The sequence below is a fragment of the Talpa occidentalis genome, unplaced genomic scaffold (genome assembly GCF_014898055.3).
Source record: "Talpa occidentalis isolate TD23 unplaced genomic scaffold, MPIMG_talOcc4v2.1 talOcc4.13, whole genome shotgun sequence".
Taxonomy (NCBI): Eukaryota; Metazoa; Chordata; class Mammalia; order Eulipotyphla; family Talpidae; genus Talpa; species Talpa occidentalis.
In genome coordinates, this window is record NW_023601322.1 from 94,332,624 (window position 1) to 94,351,373 (window position 18,750).

At 38.3% G+C, this 18,750-nt stretch overlaps 1 protein-coding gene across 5 annotated transcripts; it reads right to left on the reverse strand.

Moving 5' to 3' along the window:
• Positions 1-546: 546 nt before the first annotated feature.
• Positions 547-18,687, reverse strand: LARP7 (La ribonucleoprotein 7, transcriptional regulator). 5 transcript variants are annotated; one of them, XM_054694556.1, is made up of 13 exons: positions 18,515-18,687; positions 11,287-11,490; positions 10,749-10,849; positions 10,577-10,660; positions 10,283-10,447; positions 10,112-10,202; positions 9,683-10,030; positions 9,455-9,599; positions 7,664-7,815; positions 6,852-6,967; positions 3,971-4,130; positions 3,638-3,729; positions 547-1,172 (listed from the first exon to the last, which is right to left on the reverse strand). In XM_054694556.1, exons 2-13 carry the CDS (start codon positions 11,486-11,488, stop codon positions 1,092-1,094), a joined length of 1,737 nt encoding a protein of 578 aa, XP_054550531.1. In that variant the 5' UTR covers positions 11,489-11,490; positions 18,515-18,687; the 3' UTR covers positions 547-1,091. The 5 variants fall into 5 exon arrangements, with proteins under 5 accessions (XP_054550531.1, XP_054550526.1, XP_054550527.1 ...); XM_054694551.1 differs by having other exon boundaries at positions 9,683-10,033; XM_054694552.1 differs by lacking the exon at positions 18,515-18,687 and adding an exon at positions 18,098-18,249 and having other exon boundaries at positions 9,683-10,033.
• Positions 18,688-18,750: the final 63 nt, after the last annotated feature.

Here is an 18,750-nt window from a genome sequence, read left to right on the forward strand (position 1 = left end):
ATTCTTGATCAACTAGAGCATCTGTAGTCATAATCTTTACTAGGGGTATCTACTTGCAGATCTATCTTTTCCTCCACAACAGTATACTGCTAATTTTCCTTCATGGAGAAAGAAAAATGAATGAATCAGTAGCACTGTGCCAGAGTAACTATTTTTGGTAGCATTAAGCTGTTGTCACCTCAACCAGTGAAGTAACCAAACCCCACAAATTCTGGAGTGAAGAGATTCCTGACCACAGGCTTCCCACAATGAATGGAAAGGGCAGTCAGAGTAGGTCTCCACTTTTGGACCAAGCCTATGGAACTAGGAACAGGTCTTTAGTCCAAGGAAATAACACCCATGGCTATCTGGAGACCTTTCTTGATACTCTGCTGAAAAATGAAGATGGCAGTCATGCACAGGTCCGCAGGTGCAGGCCTTACATGCTCCAGTCTCGTTTTCCTGAATAAAATGGTGGATCTCAGTTTTCATAGCATCAGAAACATTTTATTTTTTGAACCAAAATAAAATGTTTTAACTTCATTTATGAAAAACAAATTCAATATTTTATGTAACATTTTCATATGATCGGCTCAATGGAAGATCAAATAGGGAAACTGCAATAAACAGAATGAAATATTACATATACATGTCTGTATAAATCCACATGAAAAAAAAATCTAAGGTATCTGAAATGGAAAAAGCTACCTACCTCTGTAGCTGAATACAGTTAAGAGCCCACAGTTAAACATTTGTTCTAACCTGGATTTATGTAGTATTGATTTTTTACAAATGCTGTTTTTGTAGTACAAAACCAACAAAACTAATGATAATGCTCCAAACACATTTATTTACTACATTACTCTGAGGTTGATTTCTATAAATTCCACCAATACATGTTAAAAGAAAAACTGTGGGATCGAATGTATGTGTCTCTAGGAACAAGGTATTTCTTTAGGGAACAAGGTATTTATTTCTTTAGGGAACAAGGTATTTCTTTTAATTGTAGATTTTAGAAAAACATTCATTATGCGCTACTACCATAACAAAAAATGATTTCCTAAGAACAGCTCACGTAGCCAGTGAACTAGGAAGAAGTAAACCACTCTTTTTCAGTCATATTCAGAAAATCTGATGTGTTTACTTGCTTGCTGAGTCTTCTCAAGTCTAATCTTTTCAGCTTTCATGATTAACTGTAGAGAAACAGAAGAGAAATTAGAATATATTGGATACATAAAGAAAAAAAAAGAAAATCAGCACTAGAAAATGTCACAACGTGAATATTCAATTTTTTTAAAAGGGAGAGAGGTAGTAGAGAAATAAAATGATTAGTGTAGATTCAATAAATTAAAGAGACAACTGTCTAGATTAAGGCTAAGTACAAAAGACATTGTCTTTGAGTTATCTAAAGTGTCCCACTTTAGTTACAGATTATTAAAAAATTTTCCATTAAGAGTTTCCACTCCACACTCTCTTTTTTTTTTAACATTTAGAAGGGTTCAGTACCCACACTTGATAGTTCTCTATTACACTGGGCTTGATTATTAATTGTCATGAGATTGGAAAACATTTTATAACTGAAGTAATACTTATTTAAACCAAGACACTTCTGAAATAATGTGGCCCTTAATACTGTGATTAAGAATTAATGCAGGGCCTCCCCGGTGGAGCAGCGGTTAAGCGCTGGGTTGCGAAGCTGCCCGCAGCCTCCGCAGCGCCCGTTCGATCCCCGGCTGCTCCCCGGCCACCGGAGGAGGGTCCCACATGGCGCGCAGACCTCTCCTGCCGCCCGTTGCTCCCCTCAGCAGTGTACTTCGAAAAGTATTTTATGCTATTTTATTCTTGTAAATGCTAACTCCCATTCTTAAGGTGCTCCCTGGACCCCGGCTACGTCAGCCTTCTAGGGCAACAATTTCCCCCATAAGGCCACAAAACTTTGTTGCCTCAGCCTAGAAAGTTACACTTCTAAAACTTCTGGGTTGCTTGCTCACTTCCCTAAGGTCTAAGGTCACCTTCACAGAGAACTCCCTAGACAAGGTGTTTTGCTGTGAAGCTATCCCACAGTCCCAGTCTCCCCACCCCCGCCCCAATGTTATACTTGTGGTCACCAGACCTATACTGCTTATCTGTAAAGTTTCATGAAAGCAGGGAACTTTGTTACTCAAGGTTGTAGCCCCAGTTCTTAGAACAGTAGTTAATAGAAAAATTCTTTCATGCAATTCAAAAAATATTGATCCAATGGATTCACAAACACACACTAATTAGAGTCCACACTTCCGGCTGAAAAGCATGGATAGCGCTACATTGTGTGGTATCCTGTTTCTTTTCAGATGAGCCAACAAACTTCAGCTAGGATACCCAGTCTCAGATATTTGGCCTTATCAAAAAAAGTCTAATGAGAAGCCTGATGATACAGCAACAGGGAAATGAGATCAGAAACTCTCCATCTCAATGGCTGAACAAACTCAATTTATAAAATTTCCCAGTCAATGTTTATTTTCTTGCCTCAAATAGAATTTACAGACCTAGGATCAGTATGAAAAACAAATGTAGTAATTCCTTCTTTAAGAACTATATACAACTTAAATGAAATTTCACACCAACTAGAAAAATAAGTGTATATATAACAAAGTGATTCCATTTCATTTGTGAGATTTGGACTAGTGATTTTAACATTTAAATAATCTCAAACAGACTTTGAAATTAACACCTCAGAGATATGAAAGCCCTTAGGAAGGAAGAAGACCTCCCCAGCTCAGTAAATTCAATCAGCTTTCAGAGTAACAGAATTAACAAAAGACCAGTAGGAAACCTCCCCCCATATCATCTTAAATTCTAATGCAAAACAAGGTTGGTGAAAAACAAATGTTTTAAGTTAAAAAAAAAAAAATTATAACTATAACCCCAAATTGAACAAACCTCTATTTTAGGGAGTTTGACTTTTTACCTGCTAACCAGTCATAAAAGGATGGATCTCATCTTCGAATTTTCTTAAATTTTTATAATAGCCATTTTAACATTTTGGTAATAGTAATATTAATCATGTCTCTTATTATGTTTCATCATTACAAAATATTTTAAGGAATAAACTTAACAGCTCACTGATAATATAATGACTGAATTACTGAGCAACATTTAAATAAAATTGAGAGGCGCTTGCTTCAAATGATTTAATATATTCAAGCTTGCTTATGTTACTTGTTGGCTAGTTCAGGGAAGCAGGAATAAAGTTTATCATTGATACAGAGAACACTGCAAAAGTCTATTGATCTTATTTGTGGAGGTCCTTAAGACAATCTTTAAACAATCATTTACCACCAAGCTACAAAACACAGAAGCCAGAAATCAAGGCTTTTTGTATTTAAACTGTCTCTCACTAAACTAAACAAAGGCAGAGGGGGGGGCACCTCTAAATTAAAACTGCATACCCTTTGTGGGGAAAGGAAATCTAACTTCATGTATTTCAAAATCTGGAGAAATGATTGTTCCCTCTCAACCTAAAATGTAGCTGATGCCATGCCAGTCTTTGCTGTGCAGAGCAAAGCCAAAGTTATTTTAGGGCTACACATTATTGACTTTTCAGGAGACACTGAACTTCTCAAAAAAGTTGAGGCAACCAAAATGGAAAAAAGATGCAAAACAAATATGAACTGATTACCTTCTCAGTGCCTCTCTTCTTTTCCCGAGGCTGATTAAGTTTGGCCTGCCTATCTACCAAAATCTTCTGCCAATACCTCTGTTCGTGATCACCTTAAAAATAAACAATACCAGTGATGACTGAACATATGGACATGTATTAAGAGACATATTCTAGGCATTATTTTCAGTAAAAGAACAGTTGTGGACATCCTTTCCCCCAACAGTCTTATCATTTAATGTGACTTCGTGCATATGCAAATAGAAAAATATACTAGCTTCATTAGCCGAATCTAGAAATTATAATACAATTGTCCCACAATTAAGCATTAAAGAAGATTCTATAAAGTTTTACCAGAGAGGATCTGTAATTCCCAGGAGTGTTTCTTTTTAATTTCCATGTAAGCATTTATTACTGCTTGAGCATCTTCAGGAGTTTTAAATCTAACATGGCATTCTGTATCTCCTTCTAGCAAGTCAACATAAACAACTTCTGAGATTGCAGCCAATGTATCCTGCACAGAGTTTGAAAGGCTTAAAATTAATAAAATACTTAAAAATATCCTAAAACTATTCCAATAGCTATGTTAGAATGTATTAAATAAATAAGCACATACAACTGAAAATGAGAGAATTCTGCATCAAACATTTCTTTTAATCTACACACAAATGCTCTTAAAATTGACTTTGACAAAGCTGAAAAACAATGGAACATCAAATCTAATAATAATTTTCTTCTTTTCATTCAACCACATCTTAACTGGAATGGGAATACTGCATAAGGAGAACAGATCTGTAGAACAGAATCTCTAATACTTCCCTCTCCCCTAAGCCTGGAAAAGGGGTTTTTCCAAGTGTGCTCCTAGTAAGAATAAGGAAAAAACAATTAAAAATACAGAACAGACTGGGGGAGGTGTTTCCACTTACCTGTACACAAACCACTTATAACTTAAAATTTTGTTTAAAAATAGTTCAACCTTTTACACCTACTAATGAAAAAATGGTTTAGAGAACCTAAAAAAATTCCAGGTTCTCCAGGAACATAGCTCAAGAGCTTATCCTTTCTGATAAAATAACTAAAGCAACCTCTTCTAAACAAGTTGTGGTCACTCAGCAAGGAAAAGTTTTACCTATAATGCCTGCTGTGAGGTCAAATTAACAAGATTCCTGCATTCCTAACCTTTTTTTTTCACAGCAGGTTTTACAAGAGTATACAATGCAATTATGCAGGAATGTTACACTAAATCTTAATTCATCAACTTCCATTCATTAAGGTAAAGAAATAACTGTAGATTCCTAACTGAACAAAAGCATTTTCGTGATCCCTTTCTTTTAGTCTCTATCTCAAATTTCAAGCCATAAGTAATTTAGGTTACCTTTAAATGCTTACGTTCCAAATCTGAGTTACAGAGAATTGAACAGTGACTGGAAATACTATTTCATTGTACTGTAATAAATGTGTACTAGCTAAAATGAAGAATATGTGGTTAAAAACCTGAGTTCAGAGAAGCCCGGGACTAAGTTTTAAAGCATCTCAATTTAGCAAGAGAACTGGGAAATACACTTGGCAATTCTTCCTATTTCTCTGTCTAGTAATTAGTATTAAATTTAGACATAAAACAAGAAAGATAATCAACATCAAGCTGATTGAAATTTGAACTTATTCACTGCTAGTTAATTTTGCAACTGATTTATCAGACAGATTAGATGACGACAATTCAAGAGATATTTACTAAATATCCATCATAATGTCAGGCTAATCTCCGGATTTAAAACCCTTCTTAGAATGACAAATTAGCCTGATAATCACATGGGCAAGTTACAGACCGCAGTGACCCTCATCATAGCTCAATTTTTGTTCCGCAAAATGTTAAGTAACTGCTAACAGGTAATGTAAACTTTTAAGATTTTCATGATGAAAAAATGAAAAAAATATTTAGATATTAAAAGCTCTCTGAAAATATAGTTAAGTCTATGCCAATCATCCCAAATATCAGACTTTGATAACTTTTTCTAGAAACCTTTTGCAATCTGCCTAAACAGAATACATCCTTATTTATATCCTCAATACTTCAGCTTTCTTATCAGAAATCCTATATTCCTACTACACCCTATAATGCAAGCTGGCAGTACCAATTTGGGGTTGACCAACTCCAACATCACTATCAGAAAGAGAATCTAAGTTTAAGTGATAGTGAGTTGTTGGCTTTTAGGATAGGGTTTTAGACAAAGAATGTTTACAGATTTTTATAGTGAGTAACCTCAGTGGTTATGTAAGTTAAAAAATGTGATTAGTATGAATGCATCTTTGGGCAAACAAAAACACAGTACTAAGTGACGACTGTCAGTGTCAGAACTTAAACAAGAGATTGGTGAAGAGCACTATAACAATTTGTACTACAAGTTATTCAGAATTAATTCATAGGAATTAATTTCTACAAGCATGTAAAATACTTGTAGCTTTTCAAAAAATTAAACAATTACGGTTTTTGGCAATTGCTTCAATTAGAAATCATCAGGGACTGAAAATTAAACTAATTAAAAAACTGATGTGAATAAAAGGTTACTTTCTTCAAGATATCCTGCATTTAAATAGACACAAATAAACTAAGGGCATGGTAAGTGAAAAACATGGATATCATTTTTTATGTCTCCTAAAACATGCTCTTTTTTTAGGTCACAGAAATTTGTAGGAATATGAATGTAAGCATGCTAATAAGCAAACGACAAATTCTCTAGTTTGTTCCAACAGGAGACAACATGATCACAATGTTAAAATAACTTCAGGTCAACACTGCATATTGATTAAATCTTTTCTTTAAAGTTTTGGCACTAAGTATTTTTCTAAAATTCCTTTTCTCCCAAAACAAAAAAATTCCCCTAAAGTGAGTTTTCATAGTTATTCTTTTAATTACAAGGAGTAGAATATAACTTTCTTATTCAACCACACAATGATCAGGGGCACCAATAAAAATAAACATATTAGGACTGTCTTATAGAAGGATGTTTGAACTGTGTTCTATCCAAATCTGATCCAATAAAAAATATGAGTCTTCAGATTTTCTTCAAGACAAGTTAAAAGTTACTGTGGCATCAAAACCCTGCAAATAGTTTACCAAGATGAACAAGTTCTAATTTGATTTTCTTCATTTTCCATTTCAAAACATTTTCACACAGGCAGTTTTTAAGTGGAGAATTAAAAGAGACAAAAGCTCTGGGGGCCTAAAAAGCATTACCTTGACAAGTTTCCTGCCAGGTAGAGGCTCAGTGCTAACAATCTTCACAATCACCCCACTCACAAACTGTGGTCCTGCAGCAGTCATCTTCTGGAGGGGAGGCTCAGCACTGTCTGCTGTTGATTTGAAAAGGAAATTCCAGAAATAAATCTCTTGCACTTAATGTAACCCTTAGTAGGAGGATTTTAGAATAATGACAATGATTTCTTAGGCAGATTTAATTGTAAAATATTTAAAGTAATAAGGTATTACATTATATGTCATACTGCTTTGTTCAATGCAGATTATCCTGAGTTAAATTAAAAAGACATTTCACTAAAAAAAATGCAAACTGCTGTTGTTAGAAGAACTTGCCAACCCTTAAGGGAAAAAGTCTCCTTTCCCTGAACCACGTAACAAAGACATTTACTTAAAAATAAAGAAGTAAAATAAAGGAAGAAATATGCATATGCTATATACATTGATTCAAGTGTGAAAATTTTGCAAGACTCTTGTAATCTGTTCTTACTATGGAACGAAATTAAAGATGAGAAATGAGTCTACCTATACTAACTTCCTCAATTCATAAAATAGGCACTCATTACTCAATCTGTTTAACAACAGACTGTAGAAGAAACTTACATGATTAAAAATAACAGTTTAAAATTAGCCATTCAAATAACTACATCAGAGTTCCTAATTGTTCTAATGACCATAGCATAATTTTTATTTTTTAAATTGAAGTTTATCTTGTAACTCAGAAGTGGCAGTTTAGTATACAGGTACAACGAAATACTGAATACAATGCTAAAGACAACAAGAGCGATCTTTACTTTTTTCATGTTTCACCGCAGACTTATCAGGTACTCCATGGTCTGTTTCCATTACTGATTCCAATTTTATTTGGGATATTGTTTTTTTTAAAGAAGCCATGCTAGCTTTTTGCAGTGCTAAATACTCTTTTTTCAAGTCCATCCATTCATTCCTGTATTGGAAAAAAAGAAAAACCAAAACTACCTTTAAAATTGTGGTAACAGAGTAACAGTAAATACCCAAATATATACTGTGGCAGTGATTAGAGACCACTGCAATCCTCAAGTTATTTTCCTGAGTCTTAAGCACACCTAGCTAACTAGTAAAGGTGAATTATCACTGCCCCAACGTTCAGATTAAATATTTTAAATTTGCTGATTCAATGCTTGAGTATATTTCAAATATTTGACATTTTGAGTTAGATAATTAACTAGTAACTTTACTTGGTCAGTCATCTCTAGGGTTGGGATGGGGGAAATGAGAGATTAAAATGGAAAGATTTGTTAAATTGCTTCCAATTTAAGAGATAACATTCCTTAGTATTTAGTATTTACTTGAATCAAAAGGAATTTCCAAGAAGAAAAAAACACCCCATGGAAGCAATTTATTTATTTACATACATTTAACATGTAGATGTTTCTTCAAACAGATAGAGCTCCTCCAGATAGAAACATAATGCCTCCCAAGCTCCACAGGAGCCTCATTGTTACCCTAATCTCTGCCATCAAACAGGCAGATAGGGGATTTTTTTTTTTTAAAGGAGGATATTTTGTGGTAATGGTTTTAGCTGTTAACATTGACATTTGTATACTTCAAAAAAGAAAAAAAAAAAGTATCCAGACCCACCCAGGATCATACCTTCCCAGAGAGCTGATACATTAAAATAACAAAAGGCTCTTGTAATGATTCTCTGAGATAAAAAGGCAAAAGGAATTCAAGAGTTAAGAATAGTATAAATAGAAGTGCCAGAAGTCTTTGCATTTTAACCTTCTAGTGGAAAACAGAACTTTGGAAACTAAGCCAGGAAGGTTAAGACAAACTTCTCTCCAAAAGGTAAGCTTTGTTTTTTTTCCTTGATTTGGCTTTCTACTTCGAGTGGCTGGATTCCCTTTAACTTTAACATGGAAGTGCTCTCTGTGACTTTAAATAGTAAGTGCTTCCATGTTTTAGTAGAAGTGAATTCAAATTACTCTGCTGGGTGTGACATGGTGAATCTTTAGAGAGGCCAAGGGGATCCCCTTTGCTTTAACATGGGGGTACCTGCTGTGTAAAGCAAAAGTAAGTGCTTCCATGTTTCAGTGGAGGTGTCTCCAAACTTGCACATTTATTGCACCAAAGACTGTTTTCTAAACTGGATTACAGGTTAAAGGATGTTCATGGTCCCAAGGTTATTTTAGACTGGACTCCCCACCACTTAAACGTGGATGTACTTGCTTTGAAGCTAAAAAAGTAAGTGCTTCCATGTTTTAGTGATGGTAAGTCTTACTTTTACATTGTCACACATTTACAAGGCTTCCTCCTGAACTGCAAATCTACGGGGTATTTAAGCTGTGTCTTTAAATCTGTTAAGGAACACCCACTACTTTAACATGGAGACACTTGCTGTGCCGTGATTAAATAAGTGCTTCCATGTTTTAGTGTGGTGGTTCCTTTTTAATCCTCAATCGTATTATACCCACACTTGCACAGTGGTTGGCCACAGGCCGTTACTGTTGCTAATATGCAACTCTGTAAAATTCAAATTGGAATTGCACTTTAGCAATGGTGATGGCTTGTGTCACTTATCAACAGGAATTGTGCCGCAGACTTACTTGGATATTACTCTTAATGGTATAACCTCTTCTCCCATTTTATGTCTCTCTTTATGTTTTTTCTTATGCTTCCTTTTTGCTTTTAAGAGGGATCCATCTTTAATATCTCCAGTTTCTTTTTCCTCTTCAGTTGAGACTTCTAAATCTTTTAAGAAATAAAAAGATGGAAGTGAAGAAACAAGAAAAACTTTAGATTCCTCTGATCCCTACCCTTAGAGTTGTATGTACCTTTGTTTTCTTTGGAAACCTCAGACATTTCTTTAATGTTATCTTTCTGAGCCATTTTCTTTACTTTTGCTCTGGGAATTAGGCATTCTGCATCTTCGCAGCTACTTCTCTTCCTCTTCCCTGTTTTGGCTAAAGGTAAGCTAGATGCTTCGGCTTTTTCCCGTTTTTTCTTCTTCTTCGAGGGCGGCTTCTGAGGTTCAGTGGTCTCTACTTCAGAGCCCTCCGATGTGGTCCTCGATCTTTTCATTTTACAGGCGCTCTCGTTGCTCGTTTCCACAGTCACCTCTTTGGTCTGGACGCTGTCTTCCTTCTTAATTCGGCCTTTCTTCTTCTTCTTCTTTTTCTTTTCTTCTGTAACGATACTATTTATTGTTAGTTCTCACTTAAACTTAAAACATCTATTTTTTTTATTACCATTAAATAACTCACCTGCTCTAAGGCCAGGAATGGGCTTATTTTTCACTGTCTTAGGAAATATACCAGGTTTTCTTGGTGCTTCTTCTGGTGGGTTGTTAAGAAACTGAAATGATTGCAAAATATGTTAGTATTTATAATATCTGTTAATTTCCTTTTCTTCCAATCTTTAGGTGCTGGACCCACCTCAATAGCTTTTGCCGCTTGTTCCTTTGTTTCAAACTCTACAAAAGCGAATCCCTTTGGATCTCCTGTTGACTTATAATGTGGTATACTAACATAAACAACATTGCCACATTTCCCAAATACTCTTTCAATCCAGCTGTGATTAACGTTTTTGGGAAGTAATTCCTATGACAAATTAGAAACATTTTTAAATATTTAAAGCATTCTTACTCAGGTCAATAAATTCTACCCTAATGTGAACATGTTTCTGTCTTTTCTGAGTGGGTGTGCCAGCAGCGAGAACATTTAGCTTACCACGTACACTGTCCGCTCATCCTCATCCTTTGGTCTTTCACCAAGAGGCTTTTTCCTCCTGATTCTGGTGCCTTCTAAATCCAGCTTTAAAAATGGTACACGCAAGGTTATTAATAAACTTAAGGATTGTGATAATAACAGAAAACATGGATAAAATAGTAACATTTCTTACCTCTACAACAGCTGAACTTTTCAGTGCCCTGGCTATTAATTTCCCATCAGTGGTTAATTTTTTCATCTTATTGAAAGACACAAGAAGTGATATATCAACATCTAATGAAATTAAAAAGCAAATAAAAGTAAGTATAAATGAAAGCTAAACCAGAGTAAATGCTATTTGGTATGAATTTAATCTGGTCCCCTCTATGCAAGTGGGACAGAAAATTTTTGTCAAGTTTTATTTAGTTCACACATTTATGTCCCTCTTGAAACTAAAGGTGTTTTGGGGATTTGGTTCGGTAAGGTGATTCTTTATATTAACGCTTTCAGCATGATTGGTCATGCAAATGATTTGGGATTATAGTGCTACTTAAAGGCAAAAAATGCACTACACTGGTCTTTATTTTAAGAAATTAGAAAAATATTAGATCTAATTGTTGATGCATATTGTACATATTTCTATAACAGTATTAATAACTGGAAGTAAATTAAGTAAAGGCAACATGTCTAAAAAGCTGGTTCCATTAACATAAACTGAAACATAAACTTACATCCATCTCTAGATTTTTCTATCTGCTCCCGAAGAAATCTGTCCTTGTGAAGGTTTGCATCTCCAAACCAGAAGTCCACTTGCTTAGCAATATCTGCAAGCACCTGCTTAACTCGAGACCGTTTCTTTTTCTCTACTTCTTTTTTCTTTTCAGTGCTTTCCTCTTCCATTGCTTTTTCTTGATTCCCATTTTCCGTTTCCATTTCTGCAAAATGAAGGAAGCAAAGGCAGATATTTAAAGCAACAGAAAGGAACTGTTAATCATGAAAAAATACATAGCCTTTACTTTTCTGAAGGGAGAATGAACTTCAAAGTCTGGCTGAGTGCCAGAACAAACTTTTTTTCAGGGTAACATTTCTCTGAATAGGACCAATTTTCTGAATATGACCAATTTTCAACAATCGACTAAGGAACCTGCACTGGCTTTGTTTCCAGACACTAATGTCATAAGAACTAAATTGTAGTTCTTAAGTTATTCTAGTACAGTGTAAAATCTATACAATTATGTCACCAAGCTATAAATGGGTCTCACTTACGCCTTTTTAACTTTAACTTACTGTGCTCTGAAACACCTTATCCATTGTACTTATAACCACTATCCATCATTACTATGCAGTGTCTGTTCTTTAAATGACTGAAAAAAAGTTTGTTTACTTACACATTCCCAGATGGACACTCAGAAAGTGTGAAATGAACCGTCATATTAATTTAATCACTAGGAACACAAGCACAAAAATGCTTAATATCGAGTCTGGGATGCTTTCATCCCAGAACATCCAGCCTGGCTTAATTTAATACGAGGCTTGAGTGGGTCTGCCATAATATGCTTTTCTTGGAAACTGTAGGCTTGGGACCATGTAACCCAGAATAACTAAAGAGACTGGTGGGGAAAAAAAAGCTAAGGCTTCTTACCCATCAAGGTGACCCTATCTGTGGAAGCTATATGAGTCTGCTGTGGGGGAGGGGAGGTAATAAAAAGAAAAGCAGCAGATCTGGGTTAAATGTTGCATTAAAAGAGGAGAAAATAATCTCCCTACTGCTTCTGCCTGGTATTCTTTTTTTGAAGCTTATTAACACAGTATTAGATTAAAGCCCATTAGTATCTTCTACACCTGTCAGGTAGTCTCACTGCAGCAGTGACAGTACAGAATGCAAGATGGTTCAACTGGAATCCAGTAAAAGGGTACAAAGCCACTTAAGGATTTCATCTCAAAGCTCCAATTAAATAAGCATTCTCACCAAAGTCAACAGAGTATTTATTTAGTATGAGTTTAAGCTGGTCCACAAAATACTCTGGTCCAGGGATCTTTTGGCATTTTTAGAACAGGCTTAAGCTTATTAGCCCAAGTACCAAATTTGAAAGCACATGAGCAATGAAATCCGAGGATGATACAAGCTCAGTGCACAAAATGAAGCTACAGAGAGTGGGAATTCATCATCAGATAAACCTATCAGGCTTCATTTACTGTCCCTAAGCGCACTACTCACCTCACTCTCTTTCCATTTCCCCTTCAGGCTTTCCTTCCCACCTGTCTAGTGAAACTGAACAGAGGCCCCCACTGTGGACATACTTGACTCCTCAGCAGCACTTGCAGTTGAGAACTCCATTTGGGAAAACTTTTTTTTTTCATCTGGTTTCCAGGAGAGTTTTGCTCCTTTTCCGAGTCCTCCCACCCTGCATTCAATGCTGGGCTACCTAACCTGTGCACTCAGCCTCTGAGGGTCCTTGGCTTTATGCTTATGTTTTACAAAGCCAGCCCTAACTTTCCCCATTAGCTGCCCATTCCAATATTCTACTGTCATCTGACATTTGCTTGTTTATCTGAAAGAGACCTCAAATATAAAATGGCAAAAATTGAACTCTCAAATTTTTATTTGGCAAAAATTGAACTCTCAAATTTTTATTTTATTTTATTATTTTTTTCCCAAAGATTTATTCATTTGTTTGTTTGTATAAGCACTGGGTACAGTCAGAAGCACAGGAGGGTGAGAGAATTCGCCAGAGCGGGGAGCAGAGCAGGCAGAAGGACTGAAGTACACCGCTGAGGGGAGCAGCGGGCGGCAGGAGAGGTCTGCGCACCATGTGGGACCCTCCTCCGGTGGCCGGGGAGCAGCTGGGGATTGAACCGGCGCTGCAGAGGCCGCAGGCAGCCCCGCAACCCAGCGCTCAACCACTGCGCCACCGGGGAGGCCCAAGAACTCTCAAATTTTTAACAAAGCTCCATGTGTCTAGTTTTCCCCATCTAGGAAAACACCACTTACAAAATTGAAGGCAGAATTCTTGAAATCACGCTTGATTCTTTTCCGCACACAGCACAGCCCAATCACTAACATATACCTTTACAATCTAAGCCAATACTTCTCATTCTTACATCTCACCCCCTACTTCAAGCTATCATTGTGCCTGTCCTGTCTAAACTACTGCAAGTTTCCAAACATCTACTTGCTTTCAGTCTTCTTCTGTTAACAACAATTCTCCAGAGAGCAGCCACCATCAATTAAATTTATAAACCATATCATGTCAATTTCATACACAAAACCTCTACAGGTCTCTTATCACACAATAAAATCCAAAATCCTTTGTAAGTCCTAACCCACCATGCTGGGGATATCTCTACTCTCATCCCCTACAATTCTCACAGCAGGCTCACTTGAACCACCACACCCCGTTCTTTAAACATACTAAGGCCATTCCCATCTCCAGGCCTGTGCTCTGGTTGCTCCCTTTACTTCCCCTGCCACATCTAGATCCAGGTCTCACCAAAGTCATAATCTCAAAGAGTTGGTCTCTCTCACCAGGTTAAAATAGTCCTGCCCTGCCAACCTGAACCCTACGTATCCCCTCAGGCACCATTTTCTATGCTCATATCCTCCTATCCCCGCCTGGAATAATACTTTTTTTGTCTGTCTACTCGCTAAAATATAAAAGCTCCCAGGGAAGGGACTTTAGGTTGATCACCAACTAAGCATTAGTTAAATGATTAAATACTGGATTTAAAAGCATCTTATAGTGTTAAACATTTTAAGTTCTTTTGTAAGAGGGTGGAATTATAAATGAAAGACAAATGTTGGCTAGGATTATCATTACAACAGTATCCACTGCTAACCTTTCCTTCGGAAATAACAACAAATTACAAAGGGCAGATGGGACAGCTCTCCAATTCCCTTCCTTGTCCAAATCGCCCTCTGAAGAAGTTGTGGAAAGAACAGTGTAAGTGTAACAGGGTGGTCCCCAGGAGAGGGGGAGGTTCCAGGTTTCCTGCCCCACCCAAAAGGAGGGTGGAGCTGAGGAGAGAGAAGCAGCTACAGAGGAGAGGAGAAAGGAAGGAAGCAGGATGGAGATCCAGAAGGAGACCTGGAGGAGGCACATGGAGCCTAGAGACACGTGAAGAAACTGCGCTTGCCTTTGGGTCGTGGACTGGGTGACACAGATGTGGGTGAGACCCGAGGGGAGGTGACCATGGCAGCTTTTATCTGGATGTTGATTTTGCTCTTTTCCTTCTGGGCTTGTCTGGTTATTTCTGACCCTTTTCTGTGGGTCCCCACTGGAAGATGCGTTAGACTTGTGGCAGGCTTTGGGGCCTGCTCTGGGCCAATCCCATTTGGATGGACTTTTACCCACGAGAGGACGGGTAACTTTGGGTGCCTGACTTAGAAAGTAGATTCTTTGCCTTTCCTGTATTGTTTCCTAATTGTATTAAAGTTCCTTCTGAGACAGGGCAAGCTAGGGTTATTACGCAGTTTTAGGGACAGTGCAGGAGGGGACCTCTGAAGAATTTAGGGAGGCTTCAGAGATAAGGACAACCAAGGAAATGTAACCAATTCCACTGGGAAAAATGTTTTGTGTTTATGTGGCAGATGGCAGAACCCATTTAGAATAGGCAGGTTTGGGGGTTTTGGGCTGCCCTCTCCCTGTCCTGTAACATAAGCACAGAAAGTCACAATTCTCCTGGGAATAAGAATTCTCCATCAGCTTCAGATCTCGGCCCAGAGGCCGTCCTTCATTCTTTCTATGGACCATTTTTGTGGCTTGGAGAAGCTCAGAAACTTGCCTAGTGTGTGTATAACATGGTTACACTTTGTAATCTTAAAAAAAAAAAAAAAAAATCACAATAAAGTTATAGAGCAATATTTCTTTTACAGTCTTGATCCTCAAAGTCTACTTTCTCGATATGCTGCTGTTGGAGGTTATGAGTAGAAAATTTAGGAGGGCGGCATCACAAGACCAGAAATTGGAGGACACTGTTGTTAAGCCAACACCAGAAATGCAAAGTCCTTAAGCCAACTGCTATAACAAGTATCACACTGCTATAGAAAGTACCAGAAGAGGGTCTCCCTGGTGGCGCAAGGAGGTTGAGACGCAACCTATGAAGCTGTCCGCCGCCACTGCAGCACAAGTTCTATCCCCGGCCAGGCAGGTGACCCACATGGCGCAGCAGACCTCTCCTGACTTGTCCGCTGCTCCCCTCAGCAGTGTATTTCCCACCTGTTCTGTTTCCCACTCTGTCTCTGGTGAATCCTCTCATCCACCCCACACCTCTGGTCTGTACCCCAGCTCTTATATGCATAAATAAGTAAATCTTAAAAAAAAAAAAAAAAAGTACCAGAGGTGACCAGAGGTGGGGACATGGAGCTTGAGAGCCTTTGCAGAGAATCACCTCTCCTCACAAATCAACCTAGCCATACCCTAGAGGTAATCAATTTAACAAAGAACAATTCCACAAAGGAATGAACCTCTGCCCCTCCAAAAGCACTATCAGCACAGTTTCTGCACTGGTCTGATGCAGTTCTCATCCTTAGAATGCCTCCTGTGTCCATGCAGGTGGCTCTCTCAGAGACAGCTCTTCCAGCCTGCTTGTGTCTACCGGCATCTTTTCTCTTTACTTTTAATAAAACAAGCCTAACCTTTTGGATATAACCAAAAGCCTCTGCCTCATGGGAAACTCACCATGTGCCTGTGAAAGGAGAACTGTAGTGAAACTTTTCTCAGCGGCAACCCGAGACGCCCTTGTCTGAATCCAACACCTCTCCAAAACGACATCAATGTGATAACAAATGTGTGATCTCATACATCATACATCCAAATCAAAATTATCTCTTTTACCAAGTCTGTTCTTTTCATCATCCTCATCCTATTTAAGAAAATTATCTTCCATTGTGGTAACTAATCAAGCTATTGACTAGCCATACATTTTAAGCAAGTTACCTCATCTCACTATGGCCTATAAATTGTGGGTAAAAACTATACCTAACAGGATTGTCTCCATTACCAAGATAATGTTAACGGAGCACTTCGACCATTCTTTCTATCAAAGTCTGTTTCCTGATGCCCAAGCCAGTGAAAAAGTTAACCATAATTTACCAACTTGTATCATAACATAACACTGTTATTATAATTTGGCATCTTGTCACTAAGTCCTATGAGTTCAACCTCTGGATTGACTCTTCATCCAGTTTTCCATAGTTACTGTCACCATAATATGGAAAGAGCTTGTAAATTGTTCTAGAAACCATCCCTTCTTTGCAAAAAATGTATACCTTCTCCAAAACATAGACCTAATTTTGTGACTCTAACGTAAAAACTTTCAACATTAGAAATTCCTTAGCACCTTCTTGTAAGATAGTTATTTAAAAAAAAAAAAGTTCAACTGACATTTAATGGGCTTGTAAACATGTACCTTAAACAAAGAATATAAGTTAATGTGTAACAAGGCTAGTCATTTCACATACATTGTCTTAAATCCACATAATCCCACTAAGATTTCTTCCAATTTCTTTTTTAGAGAGGCTCAAAGGTTAAGTGACTTGGCCAAAGTTAATGAAGGAGAGAAGTTTTGGTATGTTTGACTCCCACAGATCCCACCTTTTAGCACAAATACTGCAACCTGTCTACCATGTATTCTATGTTCTGATTTAGAAATTTTTAACCTCGTGCCCAGTTTTTTCAGTCAGTTTCATTTTGTAAATGAATAAAATTGTTAAAAGATGAATTTTAAGTAAAAAGATAACAGACTCTTGTGAATATATAAAATGACAACTTTCCACAGGCCTCTCTCCAATTTCTATTTTACAACTGTTACGCCAGCTCAGTGTCAACGAAAGGCAGAGATACCAAACTATGCAAAACACCCAGTTTTTTTCCCTTAGCTATCTCAAAGTCTTTCTCAATTTTCCCTCACAAAATTACATGTAAAATGTTACGATAAGGGTCTCCCTGGTGAGGCAAAGAGTTAAGACGCAACCTAGGAAGCTATCCGCAGCCTCTGCAGCAAGTTTGCTCCCCTGGCCGGCCAGGGAGCTACCCACATGGCACAGCAGACCTCTCTTATCTCACCCGCTGCTCCCCTCAGCAGTGTATTTCAGTCAGTCTGCCTGTTCTGTTCCCCGCTCTGTCTCTGGTGACTCCTCTCACCCCCCACACCTCTGGCCTGTACCCCAGTTCTTGTATGCATAAATAAATATTTAAAAAAATAAAATAAAATGTTACGACATGTACATGTCTTTTCCTAGGACTGTCAGCGGTGGCTTTTACCTTTTTAAAAGAAGTGGTGTGCCAACAAGGTTACGAACCACTGTTTTAGTTATAGCTGATTGACTATTGAAGGGGACCTGGCGCCCCAACACTTCTTGCTGCTGTGCCTCTGCTCTGAGTGAGCCGTGTCATCTTATTTGCGTTACAAACCTCTATTCAGGGATCATGGCCCAGGTAGACGGCATCTCGCTGTCCGTACCTGTCCACCAAGACGTTTCTCCAAGTTACTTGCCTCCTATTTTCCTAAGTGGACGTATTAACGCGCTCACTCCACACTTACTTAAATAAACTTATTATTCGTTAGGATTTCCAACTCTTTGATAACCAGGTCTAGAGTCCTGCAAAAGATAAGGAATTAATTTAAAAATACAAGCCCTGACTTTCACTCTTTCTGGGGCCACGAAGGCGCAACCCCAAACTGAGGAGTAATGTCCTTCTCGGCCCCCGTCCTTCCGCACCGAGGACAACCGAGGCGACCGCCGCTCCAAGTCCTGACACCGCGCGCCCCCTAATGGCGAGAACGAGAACCACAAGCTCCACGGGAGGAACCTTCGCGCGTGCGCAGAGAGACCACGCCGAGCGCCTTGATGGGCTCATGGGAGGGGGCGGGGTGAGGGAATGGGGTGTATGAAAAAGAACTGAGAGGAATCCAGACCTCACCCAACCTGAGCGACCCTATAGGCGACTTGTCACTTACTCCGTCCGCGTCCCAAAATACGGGGCCAGAGAGTGTGTCCTTCAGCTTCTTCCGTCTCCTGCGCCTCACAGTGGAGGTTGTCTCCGCGTCATAGGACGAGCGACAGACGCCGTTCTCCAAGACGCCTTGAGACAGACGGGCCAGAGGCGGCGCGGCCGTCGCTTACGTCACAGGCAGCGGCGTGCTTGAGGGGCGGGGCCACGAAGGTCGCAACCAATGAAGAATTTGATTGGCTC

Coding starts and splice junctions, on each gene's coding strand:
- LARP7 (XM_054694551.1), bottom strand. CDS start 11,488: ATGGAAACGGAAAATGGGAATCAAGAAAAAGCAATGGAAGAGGAAAGC. Junction 10,203..10,282: donor AAGCGGCAAAAGCTATTGAG/GTGGGTCCAGCA, acceptor CAATCATTTCAG/TTTCTTAACAACCCACCAGA. Junction 1,173..3,637: donor AGAAGAGAGGCACTGAGAAG/GTAATCAGTTCA, acceptor GTTTCTCTACAG/TTAATCATGAAAGCTGAAAA.